The 17,091-nt window shown below is 38.4% G+C and overlaps 1 protein-coding gene across 3 annotated transcripts in view; it reads right to left on the bottom strand.

Moving 5' to 3' along the window:
- LOC149300570 (FERM domain-containing protein 3) overlaps nucleotides 1–17,091 on the bottom strand; it is a 108,872-nt gene that overhangs the window by 37,079 nt on the left and 54,702 nt on the right. For 2 of the 3 annotated variants that reach the window (XM_089485084.1, XM_089485086.1), the window contains exons 2-3: nucleotides 7,951–8,055; nucleotides 2,656–2,698 (exon numbers count right to left, since the gene is read on the bottom strand). In XM_089485084.1, the coding sequence (XP_089341210.1) occupies nucleotides 2,656–2,698; nucleotides 7,951–8,055 (148 nt within the window). Of the gene's footprint in view, nucleotides 1–2,655; nucleotides 2,699–7,950; nucleotides 8,056–8,664; nucleotides 8,680–17,091 lie in introns of those variants that run through there. The other variant, XM_089485087.1, reaches the window with a different exon arrangement.

Raw genomic sequence — 17,091 nt, 5'->3', positions numbered from 1 at the left:
TTTTCCTTAGTTTCTTTTGCAATCGCTGTAGAACTGACTTATAAGCACTAAGACTGGAAATTACTGTCAACAGATGGAGCAGAGGAGATCTATTTTTACAAAATCTGTTTGAAATGCACTGCATGAGCTAAACAGTGTTTGCCTCCTTCATATTTCCTGTAGGATTATCCTCAACCTCTCAAGTAATAAGGGGGAAGAAGATATTTCTAAATTTACTGTAATTATATACTAGCCAAAACCATTTTTTCTTACATTATTGCGAATGTTATTGTAAATTTATAATTTTGTATTCTCCATCAGTGTAATAGTGTTATGAAGTCTGCTGGTGTACTATACATAAAATCTATCAATATTAATAATTATTAATAAATAGGTTTGCAAAACAGTGCAAGGCTTTAGATATACAAATACGTTTTAAAGCAGTGTCAGCCTACAAGCCCAAATGGCACCCTTTTACCAACCATGTCATACTAAACATTGTAGAGCATCTCAAAACCCAGGAAAACTTCATGTTGATGGATAACATGAGATGTACAACTCAGCAGAAATCAATAAACACTTTTTCATTAAATGTGGATCTCGTGGAAAATGTATGGCTCTTAAGTGGAACACAACATCAAAAAGAAAAAGTTTGCGAACCAGAAGCATCACACCCAGGCGGTGCAACATGAAACAGATAAAAGGTAAGTTTTATTTTGATTTAACCAGATAGTAAAGAAAAACACCCGAAAGTGTGTAATTTTTCAATATGTGACACATATCAATTTCATATTTAATGATTATGTAGAACAGTTTTCATAAAGTATATTTATTTGTGTTGAGGTATTTCTGTTCTCTCACCCCAGAAATGTTCACACTGCCACATGGAACTAAAGTTAAAAAAAGAAAATAAACAAACTTAACAGGTTTTGCGAACTGAAAAACAAGTCTGAAAGCAGTAATTCACCGTGTTAATCACAGCCCACAGCGTACATGGTGTTTATGCAGAAGATAATTACAGACATGTTAAACTCTGCCTTGGATATATATTTGATACTGCTTGGTACTTTGCTTCAGTGTGAAATTAATCTGGCTTTGAATGTACAAAGGGAGGCTTTCTTTGAAGATATAAATGGAAACTTTAATTAAAATTACTTAAAAACATTTTTTCTAAAGACTTAAAAGTAGGTTTTTTGGAGTTGCAAAAATCATTACTTTTTACTACATAAAAACTAGGTGTCACCTATTAGTGTGGAGGGGAATCTGATGAATAGCCTAGGTGATGCTTTAACCCAGGGAACACATTTCGCAGAGTGTTGCACACCAGCCCTTACTGTTCAGACATCACTAATACTTATAACATGGGATCCATAGAAGGACAATAGAAGAAGCACCTGGGTATCCTGTCATAGACAAAATACTAATTAAATATTGAAAAGAGCAATTAAATTATCCATTGGCCAACTCATCCCTCTCGCTTATAAGAACCTTACCAGAGATGGTTTTTCATAATACATAGCTAATTGTGTGAAATCAAATGAATATGACTATATCTAAATATTTAGTATTTGGATAAATACCATATTCTGTACGATGTATAAATATTTTTATAAAATCACTCAATATTTATAATACATATCCACTGATGTTATCTGTATGTTTAGCTCATATTCTACACAACTTCACACAACTCAATTTAGTATTCATTTGCACAAAAGGAGAGGGAATGGTTAATTAGATGCAGGACACAGATTTAATAGGGATAATGTAAAATGTGTTATTAAAAAGATCTAAAAAAAAACACTGAATGAAACAGTTGTAAACTTCATTTCACCAGAATGCGAATTAAAATCACGTAAGCAAATATTACACACATAGGGATACCACATTAAGAGTTCATCTTATCATAGTAGAAATTTAGGAAAACTTGTACCTATGTTTGGCTTTATTGATGTAGTCAAAGCAACTTGTAGGAACTACTTAATGACTATTTTGAAACTAAAATTGTGGATAAAACAGTTCTGATCTCAGAGATATGTATAGGGCCAGCTCAGCCTTTAAACAGATTCCTCTAGGTCAAAGTGAAGTAAGTGTGAAAAACATGACACTCACATAATATCTTATTATAAATTAAACTTCTCAAGGAGATACTAGACTTTTGTGTATGTTTGGGTTATGATAGGTTCAAGTCTACATACCATGTGAATCATTAGTAAGTATTAAAAAAAAAACTAAGGCCTTCCAGCTCTGGAACCATCCACTAGACATGGTCAAATGTTTAAAAAGTGCTCTTCTCAATCAGTCACACCAACCAATAAAATAGTACATCTGAGTGGATGTTTTTGCTCAATACTATGGTGATAAGACAATTTTTATACATAACCCTAAGTGTACATAACCCAAAGTGTACATAACCCACAGGAACCTCTCCCGGATTGAAAACGGAAAACTATTTTGATGTCACACAGTTTGGAATGTTTCTGTTGTCTAGTAGCTCAATGTTACGTATTCATGTAGTGTTAACAAAAACACTACTGGAACCACGGACAGCAGATTTTTGTGAAATAAACAAACATTCAGCATTTTATAGTTGTTTACTTATAGCATTGGTGGTTTCATCACTGTGCCACTCAGACTTTATAGACTGTAATTACACCATAGGATAGGAAGACTTACATTTCATTTGCTTGGCAATGGGCTTGTTGGGATCGAGCCAGTGCTGAAAAGAGAAAGCAAAGATTTTAAAGTTAGACTTATGTCTAATAAATACGATTTTAGATTATTTAGTAATGTACATGTGATGTGCTAAGAGTCCAAAGGCAACTGAACAGCAAAGCCAGAGTTGAAATGGTAATCGTTCTTTCCAATAATTCAAAAGTGCCTCAACTTAGTGATTTTGGGAGAAATCTCTTTACCTCTTATCTGATTTCATACAATTGTATTCAGCATTTCTTAAATATTAAGGATCATTGCTAAGGATTAGTTATTTGTGAAAACCCTATTTTGTTATGCAAATCAGAGCTTTTCCCCAACATTAAGCAGGGATTTGTGTTTGATAATCTCTCCATTTTGTTTCATAGTACAGTGACCTATATAATTAATAAATAGTACTAAAACATAGCAATCACGTCTTGTACTAATTACTTTACCACCCCTCTTTACAATCTCTTTTATGCTCCATTTGCATTTCTTAGATGCAAGGTGGCAAATACCTTCTGTGACTGTTGCTTGTAATATATCATATATATTATGTTTTAATATATTTAATATCCATGCAATTTAATGGTAGTTCAAAGACGGGAAATATTTCCTGCAAAAATAGTATTGCAAACAGACTAGAATATCCCGGCATACGTAGCTCAATCAAAAATCCAGACCCTCTGTCTGTGGGTCTGAGGCCTGGAGTTCAATAAGTCAGGTATACTATTTTTCTGGACATTTTCTCACATGGTATATAACCTAAAGGCATTGCTATACACAGTTCCAGGAGAGAGTTAACTGAGCATACTGGGTAAACCATGACTACCTTTCCGTATTCTATTATTACTGCAGAGAACCAACAAATAAAGTGTATGAGGGATTTAGCAAGGCCATATAGTCTGCTTTCATCCCTCTATTAGTAAGATGAAGCCGCAGTGTTCATTTCATGAAGGTGCTCTTTTCTCAACTTCTTTTATAATCTCTAGACTGTGAAAGAATAAATATTTCTGACTCCCTACTTGCCTGTCTGGGGCTGCCCTGATTTGTACAGATACACGGAAGAACACAGGCATGAAAACAATATTAATACCATTGAGATTTGTGATACTGGAGGTTTTATTTAATTTTTTTTTTAATAAATAACTGCTGCTTCCATAATGTTTAAACAGTGATTTATTGGCCACATATTGCTCTGAAACTTCATTATTTTCCAATAATCGGGTTTGAGAATGTACGGTGCATCATTGTAGTTACATGAATAGTAATAATCATTTGTGATGTATTGTCTGCAGTAAAATGTTTCTGGGATCTCTATGGAAAACCTTCCAATATTACCATTTATAGGAAAAATTAGCCCAGACAAGAACAGTATAAAACCCATCGTAAAAAGAGCACTTCTTCCATGGAGTAGGAACTTTACTTAAATTAAAGGTTTTATGATGTCATCTCTTTGAACTTCACAACTGCCGGTCAGCTCTGCATTAGCACTGGCAGTGATCTAAGATCAAAATATTGATCTATCAAAGAATCCAGAATAAAGGCAATGGCCCAAATGTAAAAATGTAAGCAACTGTCCAAAGTGTATTTGTTCTTCTTTAGGAGAAACAGAACATCTTTTGTATTCATTTGTCTATACCACTCTATTTATTCTAGGAGCCCGGAATGCTTGCTGGCTATAAGTGTATCACAGTGTTCTTCAGCCCTAAAAGCCACAAGTGTGTATAGAAACAGTAGAAACAGTTACAAGTTAAATTGTTAATTAAAGCCCTTCACTCTAGCCACTAATATAAAGGTATCCTTCTTTAGTTTGGAGCGTGGCATAACTAGATAGGTCTATGAGGATGCAATCAAAGCTATACACGTTGATGTACTCAAGTGCTGGAACATTTTAAGTTTTTGTAATATTTTTTTTTTTTGTAAGCATGGCCCTCAGTATACCTGTAAAAAATAAAAATAAAAAAGTGTCTCTCTGTGCTACTTGTAACAGACCGTGGATTACGTTGGCATATATATATATATATATATATATATATATATATATATATAGTGATCACAACAATACAATAAATTATGTAGAGGTGATAAAATACTGGATGCAGTGTTGTGTAATACTTCTAATATTACAAACAGCCAACTGTTGAAAAAGGGAGATGACAACTCAGAGTAGTTTGGACAAAGCGTGATAACTAGGGTGTAACACATGTGAGTTTATCAGTGTTACCCAACAACCACACCATCAAGTACACTATATGACCAAAAGTATGTGGACAGCTGACCATCACACTTATATGAGAACGTGGGACTTCCTATTCCTATTCTAGAACCATGGAAATTGATCAGCTTCCACTCTTCTGGGAAGGCGTTTCACAAGATTTTGGAGTACTTCTGTGGGAATTTGTGCCGTTAAGCAAAAGGGCATTTATGAGGTCAGGCACTGATGTTGGACGAGAAGGCCTGGCCTCGTAATCCACGTTCCAGTTTATGACAAAGGTGTTCAGTTTGATTGATGTCAGGGCTCTGTGCAGGCCACTAGACTTACTTCACACCAAAAAGGTCTTTATGGACCTTGCTTTCTGCACAGGGGCACAGCCATGCTGGAACACGACACAGTCTTCCCTAAACGTGTGCTACAAAGTTGAAAACATACAATTATCTAAAAAATACTACCTGCTTAAGCACCGCTTGGTGGCTAAAGTGCTGTTACTCCTACATGCTTCCACTTCACACTAATAGCAATTGCAGTGGAGTTGGGCAGATTCAGTAGGGCACAAATTTCATGAATTGACTTGTGGCAAAGCTTGCATCCTATGACACTGCCACGTTTAAAATCACTGAGCTCTTGACAATGAATGAATGTCAGAAACACCATAAATTCAAAACATGGGGTGTCCACATGAGAATGTTACAGCTTCTCTCCGAAGCAGGGAGAGCTCTTTTAGAGTCCTGGAGGACTGCTATATTAGTTATCTTAATTATAGAGACCCCTCAAGCAGACAACAGACTAAAGGATGATAGATGGCACCTTGAAAGGGCATAACTCCTTCAACTGCAGAGCCTTGTGACATTTCTATTTACTGTTTCCTTAGTAGTAAGCCAATAATTGCTTGACACAGAATAATACTAAACACTCTAGTGACTCCAATGTATAGAAAAGACATCTGTGAGGTTTATTTTTAAAAAAAAACAAATACCGACCCCTAACTCTATACCTCTGTACCCTATACAATGCAGGGAAAGTCAGAACATAAATCAGCTCATAGCAAACATGAATTGGAGTCAATGAACATTATTGCATTAATGCTTTAACACTTTAACTGGTGACCCTCTCTTGCCTGCATTAAATCCTGAAATGCCTAGGAAACCTATAGGTAGAGTACCAATCAATCTTACTCTTCTGTTTTTCTGTAAGCAATCATCCTGGGTCATTATTCTACCAGAGTAGCAGGATATCGCCAATTAAAGTGCAATTAACCAATTAACTTGTGTATTATACTAAGTAGAATGGGATAATTCTAACCAATATAAAGCTTCAAACTATTAAATATATACATATTGCCAATTTATTGTGAAGAAGCTCCTGAAGGTGCAAGTAACTTTACATATTTGTGATTGGCCCAATAAAAAGTATCAACTTCAGCGAAAGACTCCATTTTTGTTCAGGCTAATATGGCTAGACCCATTTTTCTTATCAATTAATTCTCGGGACTCACTAAGGTCCACGCCTTCCAATTGGCTAAACCTTGGAGGGACTAATTTTGCAGACCTAAATATTTCTTATTATATAAATTATATAACGTAAGCTTTCTGTAGGTAACACTGCAAATATTTCTGTTTGATGTAATGTAAAGGGGTGCTGTCCACATTGCACCCCCTGATACCCTCTCTCAAAAGCTATAACCCCAGGATTAAACCTCAAGGTATATGCAGAGGCGTATCTAGGGTATGGCACCTATGGCTCGTGCCATAGGCGCCAGTTGAAGGGGGCGCCAGTGAGCGGCTTTCAAACGCCGTCTTTTTTTGATGCGGAGGAGAGAGAGGGGCGCCTAGCAACCGCTCGGCGCCCCTCATTCTCCTCCACGAGGCCTCTACCTCCGTCCCGGTGCCGGCTCCGGCGCGGGCATTTCATGCTGAGCGCCATAATATGACATCATATTTCGGCGCTCAGCAGTGAAGCAGCGGGCACCAGCGAGCGGTGCAGGATGACAGCAGCATCGTGCTCCCGTAGCTGGACTTAGGTGAGAGACCTACGGGGGGAGGATATATATATATAGTGGGTGGGGGGGGAGAGGATATATATATAGTGGGTAGGGGGGAGAGGATATATAGTGGGTAGGGTGGGGAGAGGGTATATAGTGGGTAGGGGGAGAGGGTATATAGTGGGTAGGGGGAGAGGGTATATAGTGGGTAGGGGGGGAGGGTATATAGTGGGTGGGGGGAGAGGGTATATAGTGGGTGGGGGGAGAGGGTATATAGTGGGTAGGGGGGGAGGATATATAGTGGGTAGGGGGGGAGAGGATATATAGTGGGTAGGGGGGCGAGGATATTTAGTGGGTAGGGGGGGAGAAGGTATATAGTGGGTAGGGGGGGGAGGGTATATATTCCTTCAGTGCTGAGATCACAAGTGAATTTCAATTGATCTGGGTTTGTGTGTTGATCTATACCTGCTATCGGCACAGGGACTAATATTTATATATATATATGGGCAGCAGGGGCTAGTAAATGGGTTTTAGATATTTGGACAGAGGCGCAATTTCAGTGCTTGCCATAGGTGCTATTTTCAGTAGATACGCCTCTGGGTATATGACATAAAAGATGAGATGGAGTACTAATCCCCACTGCAAATGTACACATGAAGAACAGTTCTTCTAAATTAGCCATATTAATCTAACCCACTGAGGTTATTTTTAATATACTTTGTTATAATGCAAACTGATATACTGTATAATATTACATACAGCACCATTCCTTTTAACGTCTAGATTGTAAGCTCATTTGAGCAGGGCCCTTCTTACCTGTTGTTTCTATAGGTCAAATTGTTATGTTATATACAACATATGTCTTGTTTAATCATTGTACAGCACCACAGAATATGATGGCGCTATATAAAACAATAAATAACAACACTGTATACATACTGTATGATTATAGCTCCTTGCAACCTCTACCTAAGCCATAAGGATTTTAATGTAATATACTACTGAGGTGCTTAAATTAAACACAAATAAACCTGGAATAAATTTATGGAATAAGGAAAACATATCTAATACATACCCGCTGTTTCTCTGGGTCAACAAAGCGAATTCCAAAATAATCCTTTTCAAGCAAGCTGTAATGATTGCAGATGTGGTCTATGAGAAACTGGCCTTTGGTATCCCTCTGGAAAAGAAAATCAATGTATTTGATATAGAAGAATGGTCAATTTGTTTCACTTGTGCACATAAGAACATTAAATGTTGTTTTTTTTTATGTCTTTTACTTATTTATTAGAGCGCTGAAAATTAACAAGGTGATCGTTCAGTCTTATAACACTAATGCCAATGAGGTCTGCAGCTCAATGAAAATGGCAATTCTTCTACATGGAGTGTTTTTAGAAATGGCTTTCACTGGAATATTCGCTAGTATTGCTGACCCCTAGGTGAGTAGCGGGAGGGCCTTATCATTATTGTCAAACGTATGTGTATATATATACCCTTTGTACAGCGCTACAGAATATGATGGTGTTGATGGTGTTAACAATAAATAATAATAAAATACACAACTTGGTCACTGAAGAACAAGATTAGATAACAAACATATTCATAACCAATTCAATTGTGTGACTAATCAATTGTTCCATATTAATCTTCAGTAGCAAATTATGTCATTATTGTCATTGGTCTTTAATATTAATATCAATAATAAGTGCTGAGTGTAAGACCTGCACAAGTAGAATTGCCTCAACCGTTTTTGATGGGAACTTTTCACAGGAAACTTTAGTTTATCTACTTTGTTGATGTCCATATGTGTCAAATATCAGCAAAATTTGAGCTAAAGTTCCTTTAATAAATATCACATTATCATGTGTTTCACTGATAGTCTCTTGTCAATTTAGCATGTGCTTTTCTATAGTATTACACCCTTGTTAATATCACAGAAATGTTAACAAATGTTCAAATATAATCAGGGTTTATACAAACCACAAGAAACCATTTTCACAATATGCATGGTCCAAAATAATGTATTTCAACTAGACTTGTGCATTCGTCTTTGGGCGAACATGAAAACGAACACGAAGAGTGCGTTTTCGTGTTCGTCCCGAAGACACGCCGAAGAGAAGACGGCGGCGGTAAAACGTAGGCGAAGACGAAGACACATACCACGAAGATCTTCGTGATCGTCTTCGTCTACCATTCTCCCCCCCTCTTCTAACTTACCTTGTCTTCGCGGCATCGCGGCAGTTCCCGGAAGTGGAAATCCACAGGTTCGCCGTCACGGGTTACAGGGCAGTGCGAATGAGCCTATTGGTCACCTACAGGGACCTCCTCTGGTATCAACCAATTGGTCGATGCCAGAGGAAGACCCTGCAGGTGACCAATAGGCTCACTCGCACAGTCTTTGTAAGTTAACCCCTGACAGCGAACCTATGGATTTCCAGTGGCATCTGCAGGATAAGTTGCAGCATTGGGGTTTTAAAACCCCAATGCTGCAACTTACCCGGCACATCCCACTGGTCTCCCTCCCTGTTCAATTAGTTAAATGTCTGTACGAGCGACTTTATTGGTCGCTCGTACAGACATTTAACCCGGCACAGACTAACTAATTGAACAGGGAGGGAGACCAGTGGGATGTGCCGGGTAAGTTGCAGCATTGAGGTTTTAAAAACCCAATGCTGCAACTTACCCTGCAGATGCCACTGGTCTCCCTCCCTGTTCAATTAGTTAAATGTCCGTACGAGCGACTTTATTGGTCGCTCGTACGGATATTTAACTAATTGAACAGGGAGGGAGACCAGTGGGATGTGCCGGGTAAGTTACGGCACCAGGAGTTTAACAGTCTGTACGAGCGACCCTATTGGTCGCCAGCAGGGGGCTCGTCTGCCATCAACCAATGGCAGACGAGCCCCCTGCTGACGACCAATAGAGTTGCTCATACGTACATTTAAACTCCTGGCGCCAGAGCTGCGTTAACCCTGTATTAACCCCTTAACCGTGAAAACGAAGAAAAACCGAACATGAAGAATGTCCACGAATATTCGCCCGAAGAGAAGACGGGAACAGGCGAATATTCGCGGAATACGAAGATTTTTTCCCCCCGAAGATGAGCACGAAGACGAACACGAAGAGCCCCCTGGTGCCCAAGTCTAATTTCAACCTTTATGAGGATATATTCACATTAAGATGTCATCAGTCACCATTGCCAAACACAGCATAGAAACAGTTATCCTTGTCTGTCAATGACATTAACTTACGGAGTTATAGTCCACTATTATTAGGTCTAGCTAAGGAGCATATTGAGATAATTTAAGGTTGTCTTCTTTTTTAATTTAGGTTGAGCTCTATGCAACCCCATCTGAACTGACTTGTGATTACGCGATGGGCTTCTTTTACACCTTTGATTTAGACGTCTGTAAAGAAGAGTGTGTTTCGCTTATTCCAACATCTTTAATCTATCCTTTTCTAGGAATTTCACCTTTTAGAAGAGCGCTGACAGCCTGGAGAAGAACCCAGCCACATGGCTCTTTAACATAGTAGATCAGAACACATTTGAGCTACAACATAATGTTACCAAAAGGGTCTGCAAAGAATAGGGGGCATTGTAGAAGCTCAGAAACGATGCAGATATGATGTAAATGCTGCATACAATCATTGCTGATCTATACATTTGAACTATAAGTAAAACACACAAGAAGACTTCGAATTGATAATATTTAGTCCTTGTCCCCCTTTCTAGCCCTCTACTGCCTTCATCTGAAAAATGCAATTCATCCCTTGCGGTGTCTCTGTTCGTATCACACCAATTGTATTATTGAGTTTAAATTTATCATGGGAAATTAGGAATAATTATTTTGTAGACAATAACCTTGAGTGTTCTCTTCCTTTTCAACTGTTTTTTTTGTACCTTTCTTACAGAAAGGGAGATTATCATGAAACACGGCCAATGCACTTTAAAACTCCTTGTCATAAATGGGTGTTCTTGCTTTTCTACATCTAAATGGACCTGCTTTGTTTCTGGGATCAACTCCCATGTAATAATAGACCTATATAACATACTGAAAAAGACAAGGACCAATGCTTTTGAGAGTCCAGATATGATACAGAGATATATAATTTGTGTAATACATAAGGAACAACTTACATTGTTTCATGTGAAGACAGTGTTTGTCGAAAATGTATTAAAGCACATTGGCATTATGCATATAAAATGAGATTATGATGCAAAGTTTATAAAGTAACAACTAATGCAATGACCCAGTCCACAGGAATATCCCATTGGTTGGGTAATAAGACCACTTTTCAATGTTTGCAGGTGGGTATTAATTCCCAAAACATGATGAGAGGAGCCATGGGATATTTGGGTTACAGGAATCAGCCAAAACAGTGAAAACTACTCAAGCCACCATCTCATCGCCTCACTGACGGCTATAGTTGTCTATAGTGTACAGCTGAAATCTCCATGCTAATCTTTTAAGAACGGCACTGACATATGGTGAGTGAATTAATTGGATTGTACCGTTTTTTTTCTACTGTGATGGCTTACAGGGTATTGCAGGCAATTAAAGAACCCCTATAATTCTAGAGAAAACATTGACTTAACTCTACATTGTATCGTTCAAAGCGAAAGGCCCATGAATGCTAAAAAATCAACCTGGAACTGAATGAGTTGTACAAACAAATGAAAAGGTACACAAATTCTTTTTGCATACTACCCAGGAAACGCAACAAGTGCCATTCCACATCTGCCGCAAGCAGCGATGGAATGAGTGAATAGACAGATGGCAATCTGCATCATAACAACCGGCTTAAGTAAGTGACAAAGCTACAATGGCTTACAGGATATTGCAGGTACACCAAATTTTGCTTTCTACGATCCGAGATCACGTGGTTAACCCTTTCAGTGCTGGGCGAGTCTAGTGCGGGCGTGATGAAACAGGCCTGCAATCTAACGGAGCCGAACTGACACTATGGCTAGCCGGAGCTTAGCTACACAGTGGGACAATAAGTTACCATAGCAGCCCACCCCAAGCATCAGACTTGTGTTGAGGTGACAACAGGAACAGTTTATTGAGAAAACACACTGCCTTATATAAAAAGATAAGGAGCATATTCACATTAACCAAACAATACACTGCCCAGACAGCCCAGCGACACAATCTGGTCACCAAGCATAGCAATGTCCATATAACCCTAAATCTGTATTTTCGGGGTGATCCCAGTGAAGCGGCGAAGATCCCAGGGTTTGGATGGATAGCTCGGGGTCCCTAGATTGTCCAGTCCAAATAGCGATGTGATCCGGAGTCGGAACCCCCGAGTGACAGCAGTTGGAATAAACAGGGGAAAATAACTCCAAACAGCTCAAACGGTTTTCTGGAGCCCTAGTTCCGTGACAGTAGGCAATTAAAGAGCCCCTATAATTTCTAGAAGAAACACTGACTTTACTCTACATGTCGTTGCTCAACACGAGAGACCCATGAATGCCAAGAATCAGCCTGGCTGCTGAACAACCTACAGTACCTAAGTAAGTGGCTTCACAAGATGCCACATAAAGTGAAGCACCCAAAAGCTCTAGTTTGTTCCCTTTTGTCTTCTGTGGATTGGTATATTTACAGGCAGCATACCATAACGCTGTATGTACAAAACAGAAAGAAACAAACCCAGATTTAGAGCATGTTTTCTGACCTGTGACCGTCCAGCTCCAAAAAAAATCAATAACTTGTGCCTGTATTTGTTTAATACCTTAACTTTTTTGTAGTACATTAAATATATTTGTATGAAATGCCAAGGCTATGTCTTTGTTTAAGCAGACGGTGAGGGTTGGGTCCAAGTTCTCTCTTAGTTACTCTATTTTATAAAATATCCTGCATTATCATCCAGATCTTGGAAATTCTATCTGATTATATTTGCAAATAAGTACACAGAAAACGGTTCTAAGATTTTTTTTTTATCTCAGCCGTGTAGGAGCTAATGGGAAATTGGACAGCGTTTTTATGAGATGATGCAGCAACATTATCGCTGCAGTCTGCCAAGCTCCAAGGGTAGATGAGCAAACAGAAAGGTTAGTTAAATTCACTATTTAAAAATGATTTACGATAAAGCATTAAGTATGTGTTAGTTACATGCTTAATGGTTCATTAATGAAAATAAATTATTGGGTGTGGTGGTGGGAGTTTCCTTTGGAACATCTCAGTTGAAGACTAGCAAAATATATATTATATCTAATATATTAGATGTTTTCAGATGTGTCACCAACCACTTGGGGGTTAAATATGGAGATACCATGTTGATGGTACTTGGTCCATGTAAGGCTGCGGCAAACTTGAGTCACATTTTGTGGGGTTGCGGATTAATCCAGTGGTTACTGTAAAACAAAAAATATTTTCTCACAAACAAATTTCATGTAACATCTAGTTTGTTTCTCTTATATTTAGGTATTTTGCTGTAGTCATCCATTGTGGAAGGTTTAGGCATGGATGGAAGGTTTAGGCATGTATAGGCATGGAGGTATGGATTTGGTACAGCTCGTATTTATATTTTGACTTAAATGGAATATTAAAAAAATACAGAATGTAATAATAATAATAATGATTATTATTATTATTATTATATATAAGCATCATATTTCTGGCAACAGGAAACCAAACGTTGATATGAAGTCTGCCAGATCAGCACTTCCAAAATTGCACTCAACATGTAGAAAATGTATTGTTTATGATATAGTCCATTTACTTCTTGCATTTAACTTTGTCCTAAGATGAATGTAGCTATCAAGAGATCAAAAATAATGAAGTAAAATCTAATTAATTCAACAGTGTGTAGTAATTAATACTAACGCGCGATAATTATTTTAAAGATATTTCTGCAATAGATATGAATTAGGCTGGGAGTCTATATGCTTGTTAAGCTTTTCCCTGTGGGTCCTGGAAAGTGGAGCTTAAAGGAACAGCTTGCTGTCCCTGACAGCCGCACTAAAGAAGAATGCATAATATGTATAAAAACAAAAAACTGATATTTTTTCAGAATCCCCTCCAATGCATTTTGCAAGAGGGACGTTGTGAAAATTTAAAGGTTCCCCCCCATCTATCATATACATTTAATTGCACCTGATGACTTTAATAGGGGTTGAAGTTATCTGTCAGGGAGGCCACAGTAACATTAACTCAGAGTTTGTCTAATTTTATAGGTCACAAATGTAATTTCACCTGTCTTAGAGACCTGATCTTCACAAAGACATACATAAATTAAAGGTCATTTAAAGAAATTTTAAAGGTAGAAGGTTTTAATTATTTAAGCAAACCATCATCATTTGGTGTACGTTACCGGCAATCGTCTGATAGATAACACAGCTGGTCCGATCTATCCAGTTATTTAAAAAGCTAAAAGGCGGAAGAGGGTTGATCAAATGAACAAAATAAGATTATTACTTCATATCTAATTTCTATTATAACAATATTACACTATGTTTCTCTTTTCTCTCTCTCTTCTCTTTTCTTTGTATGTTCAAATTTATGAAGACGCTGACTACCTTTTGAAGATACTATTTGTGTAGAAGAACCAGACAACAAGTTTATTGAAACAATTTGTTTGATGTAACCTAAGGAAAGTATTTCCTCTTTGTGTGCGCAAACACCAGGGTGATTTACAATTAGAACAGGTTGGGGGTTTTTTTTGCCAATGAAGTCTAAGTAATCAATTGTTTTTCTGCAAAGTGGCTCCAGTATATTACAATGAGTGAACGCAAATGGCCCATCAAATTCAACTCTTCAATTAACTTTCTATTGCTTCTGAACAAGTTGACTACAGTGTGCCTGCTATTAAAATAAAAAGCTATCTTTTAGTATGGTAGAAAATCTCCACAAGTGCCAGTTTTGCTTCAAAATATACGTGAAAAATTACTGTGATTTTTTTATTCTTTTTTTTTACCAATTATCTGTATGGCAATTTTCTGCTACCAGCACTTAAGACAAATAATACAAAACTGTCCACTTAGAGACCCACTAAAGTAGATGCACCCACAATGATGTTGCTGTAATTGGTCAAGAGTAAACCGTGAAAACTAACCGTTAGGACACTCAGTTCTAAACGACAACTTACAAGACAAATGGTTTGTTTTGGCTTGTAACTGCGTGAATGAGTGAATGTTATAAGTGTTTAGGGGCAGAAATGTTTAGGGACAGAATTTTATAAGAGTTTAAGGGGCAGAGGTGGCACAGGCAGACTGTTTCAGGTACAGATGTGGCACAGGCAGGTTCTTTCAGGGGGAGAGGTGGCACAGGCAGGAATCTTCGGGGCTGGAGGTGGCACAGGCAGGTTGCTTCAGGTGCGGGGGTGGCATGGGCAAGTTGCTTCAGGGGCAGTGCCAATGTCCTGCTTATAGTGATGGTGCTTATGCTGCACTACCGTCAATGCCTGGCTCAGAACGTTACGCTGTACCACCATCAATGTCTAGCTCAGTATATAGCAATGGGAGCTATACTGTACCATATCTTTTCAGTAAATGTTATTTACATAAACTTATTTAATTTATTTTTCAACGTCTAGCTTTTTCCAGTTGACATACAGTTTAAAAATGTGTGAAATAAATATTCTTGCCTACACTATTTTTTTTTGTGGGTGTCTTTACATTTTAAAGTGTGGGTGGCACATACAGGATCCGTCCCTAGTGCCAAATATTCCAGGTACACCCCTGCTATTTGCTTAACATATCGTAGGTTAAAATAATGTTGTGTCTAAGTGGAACAGCATCTTTAAGAACTATAAGGAATATAAAAGTTTCAATAAACGCAAGGTTTTGCATCAGGTACCCATGACTTCCCCAGATGAAACACATGCCATCTGGTTTCCATGCAATAAACCTCAGCTTGGCCTCTATATATCTCACAAGGACAGTGCACTCAAAAAATCTATTATCCATTAAAAGCACTGCTTTCCATACTGCTGACATTTCTCCAGCAAGGAATAATCACCAGGATTATTGCACTGCACGCAAAGATAATTGTATAACACTATTTCGTTTTGCATTGATTGGTTACTCAATTAACTTTAACCTGCAGTGACATAAGTCTCTTCTTGGACTAAAGATCAAACAATTCTCTTTTTCAATACGCAGCCTTAATGCCATAAGGAAATGTGACGGCCGCAAACTTCAACACAAACAATGGGTCATCAGCTTATTGGCTCTCATAATACTCCTCCAGTAAACTATTTGCACCATATATACAAATTACTTTGCAAGGTTTTTACCAAACATCCCACTTACCGAGTTCTAGATGTATTATGGGTTATATTCAAGGAAAATCCCAGAGGGTCAATTAGTCAATCATACAGAAAATGTATAGCTAGCTGAGCAGCCTAAAAGTGCATTAATTAAGGTGTATAGTGTTTCTTGTGATTTATTCTTTGCAGTATTGATTTGATTGTGTGTGTTAGACACAATTGACAGCCTACATTAATGGAGGGAGGTGGAATAACTCCTCTCCCATGTGACATATGTGAATAATTGTTGCTTGTTCATGCACATCTTAGTTAAATACACAAAATTCTGCACTATACGTCTCCGTTCCTGGTTTCCCTGTGCGGGACAAGAGAAGTGTCGGTTTGGGTGTCGGTGTGGCAGAGTCTGTCATGGTGTGTGTGTTTGGGTGTCGGTGTGGCAGAGTTTGTCCCGGTGTGTGTGTTTGGGTGTCGGTGTGGCAGAGCCTGTCCTGGTGTGTGTGTTTGGGTGTGGCAGAGCCTGTCCTGGTGTGTGTGTCTGGGTGTCAGTGTGGCAGAGCCTATCCTGGTGTGTGTGTTTGGGTTTTGGTGTGGCAGAGCCTGTCCTGGTGTGTGTGTTTGGGTGTCGGTGTGGCAGAGTCTGTCCTGGTGTGTGTTTGGGTGTTGGTGTGGCTGAGCCTGTCCTGGTGTGTGTGTTTGGGTGTCTGTGTGACAGAGCCTGCCCCGGTGTGTGTCTGGGTGTCGGTGTGGCTGAGCCTATCCTGGTGTGTGTTTGGATATCAGTGGGGCTGAGCCTGTCCTGGTGTGTGTGTATTTGGTCATCTGCTTCTTGGCACTTTACTTACTGTAGGAATAAATAGAACTATCTAATTTTTACTTATCCAGAGATAAAACACCCTCCTGCATTTGTAGTCACTTCAGAGGACAAAACATTCTTGGCCCAGAAATCTGTAAGAGGAAAACTAAAGGTTTTGTGTTATTTACTCTATTTCAATCTCCATACCTT

This window comes from Sceloporus occidentalis, unplaced genomic scaffold (assembly GCF_023333645.1).
Source record: "Sceloporus occidentalis isolate IW3139 unplaced genomic scaffold, rSceOcc1.0.p SCAF_24, whole genome shotgun sequence".
In the NCBI taxonomy this organism is placed as follows: Eukaryota; Metazoa; Chordata; class Lepidosauria; order Squamata; family Phrynosomatidae; genus Sceloporus; species Sceloporus occidentalis.
This window is presented reverse-complemented; position numbering and strand designations above follow the sequence as displayed.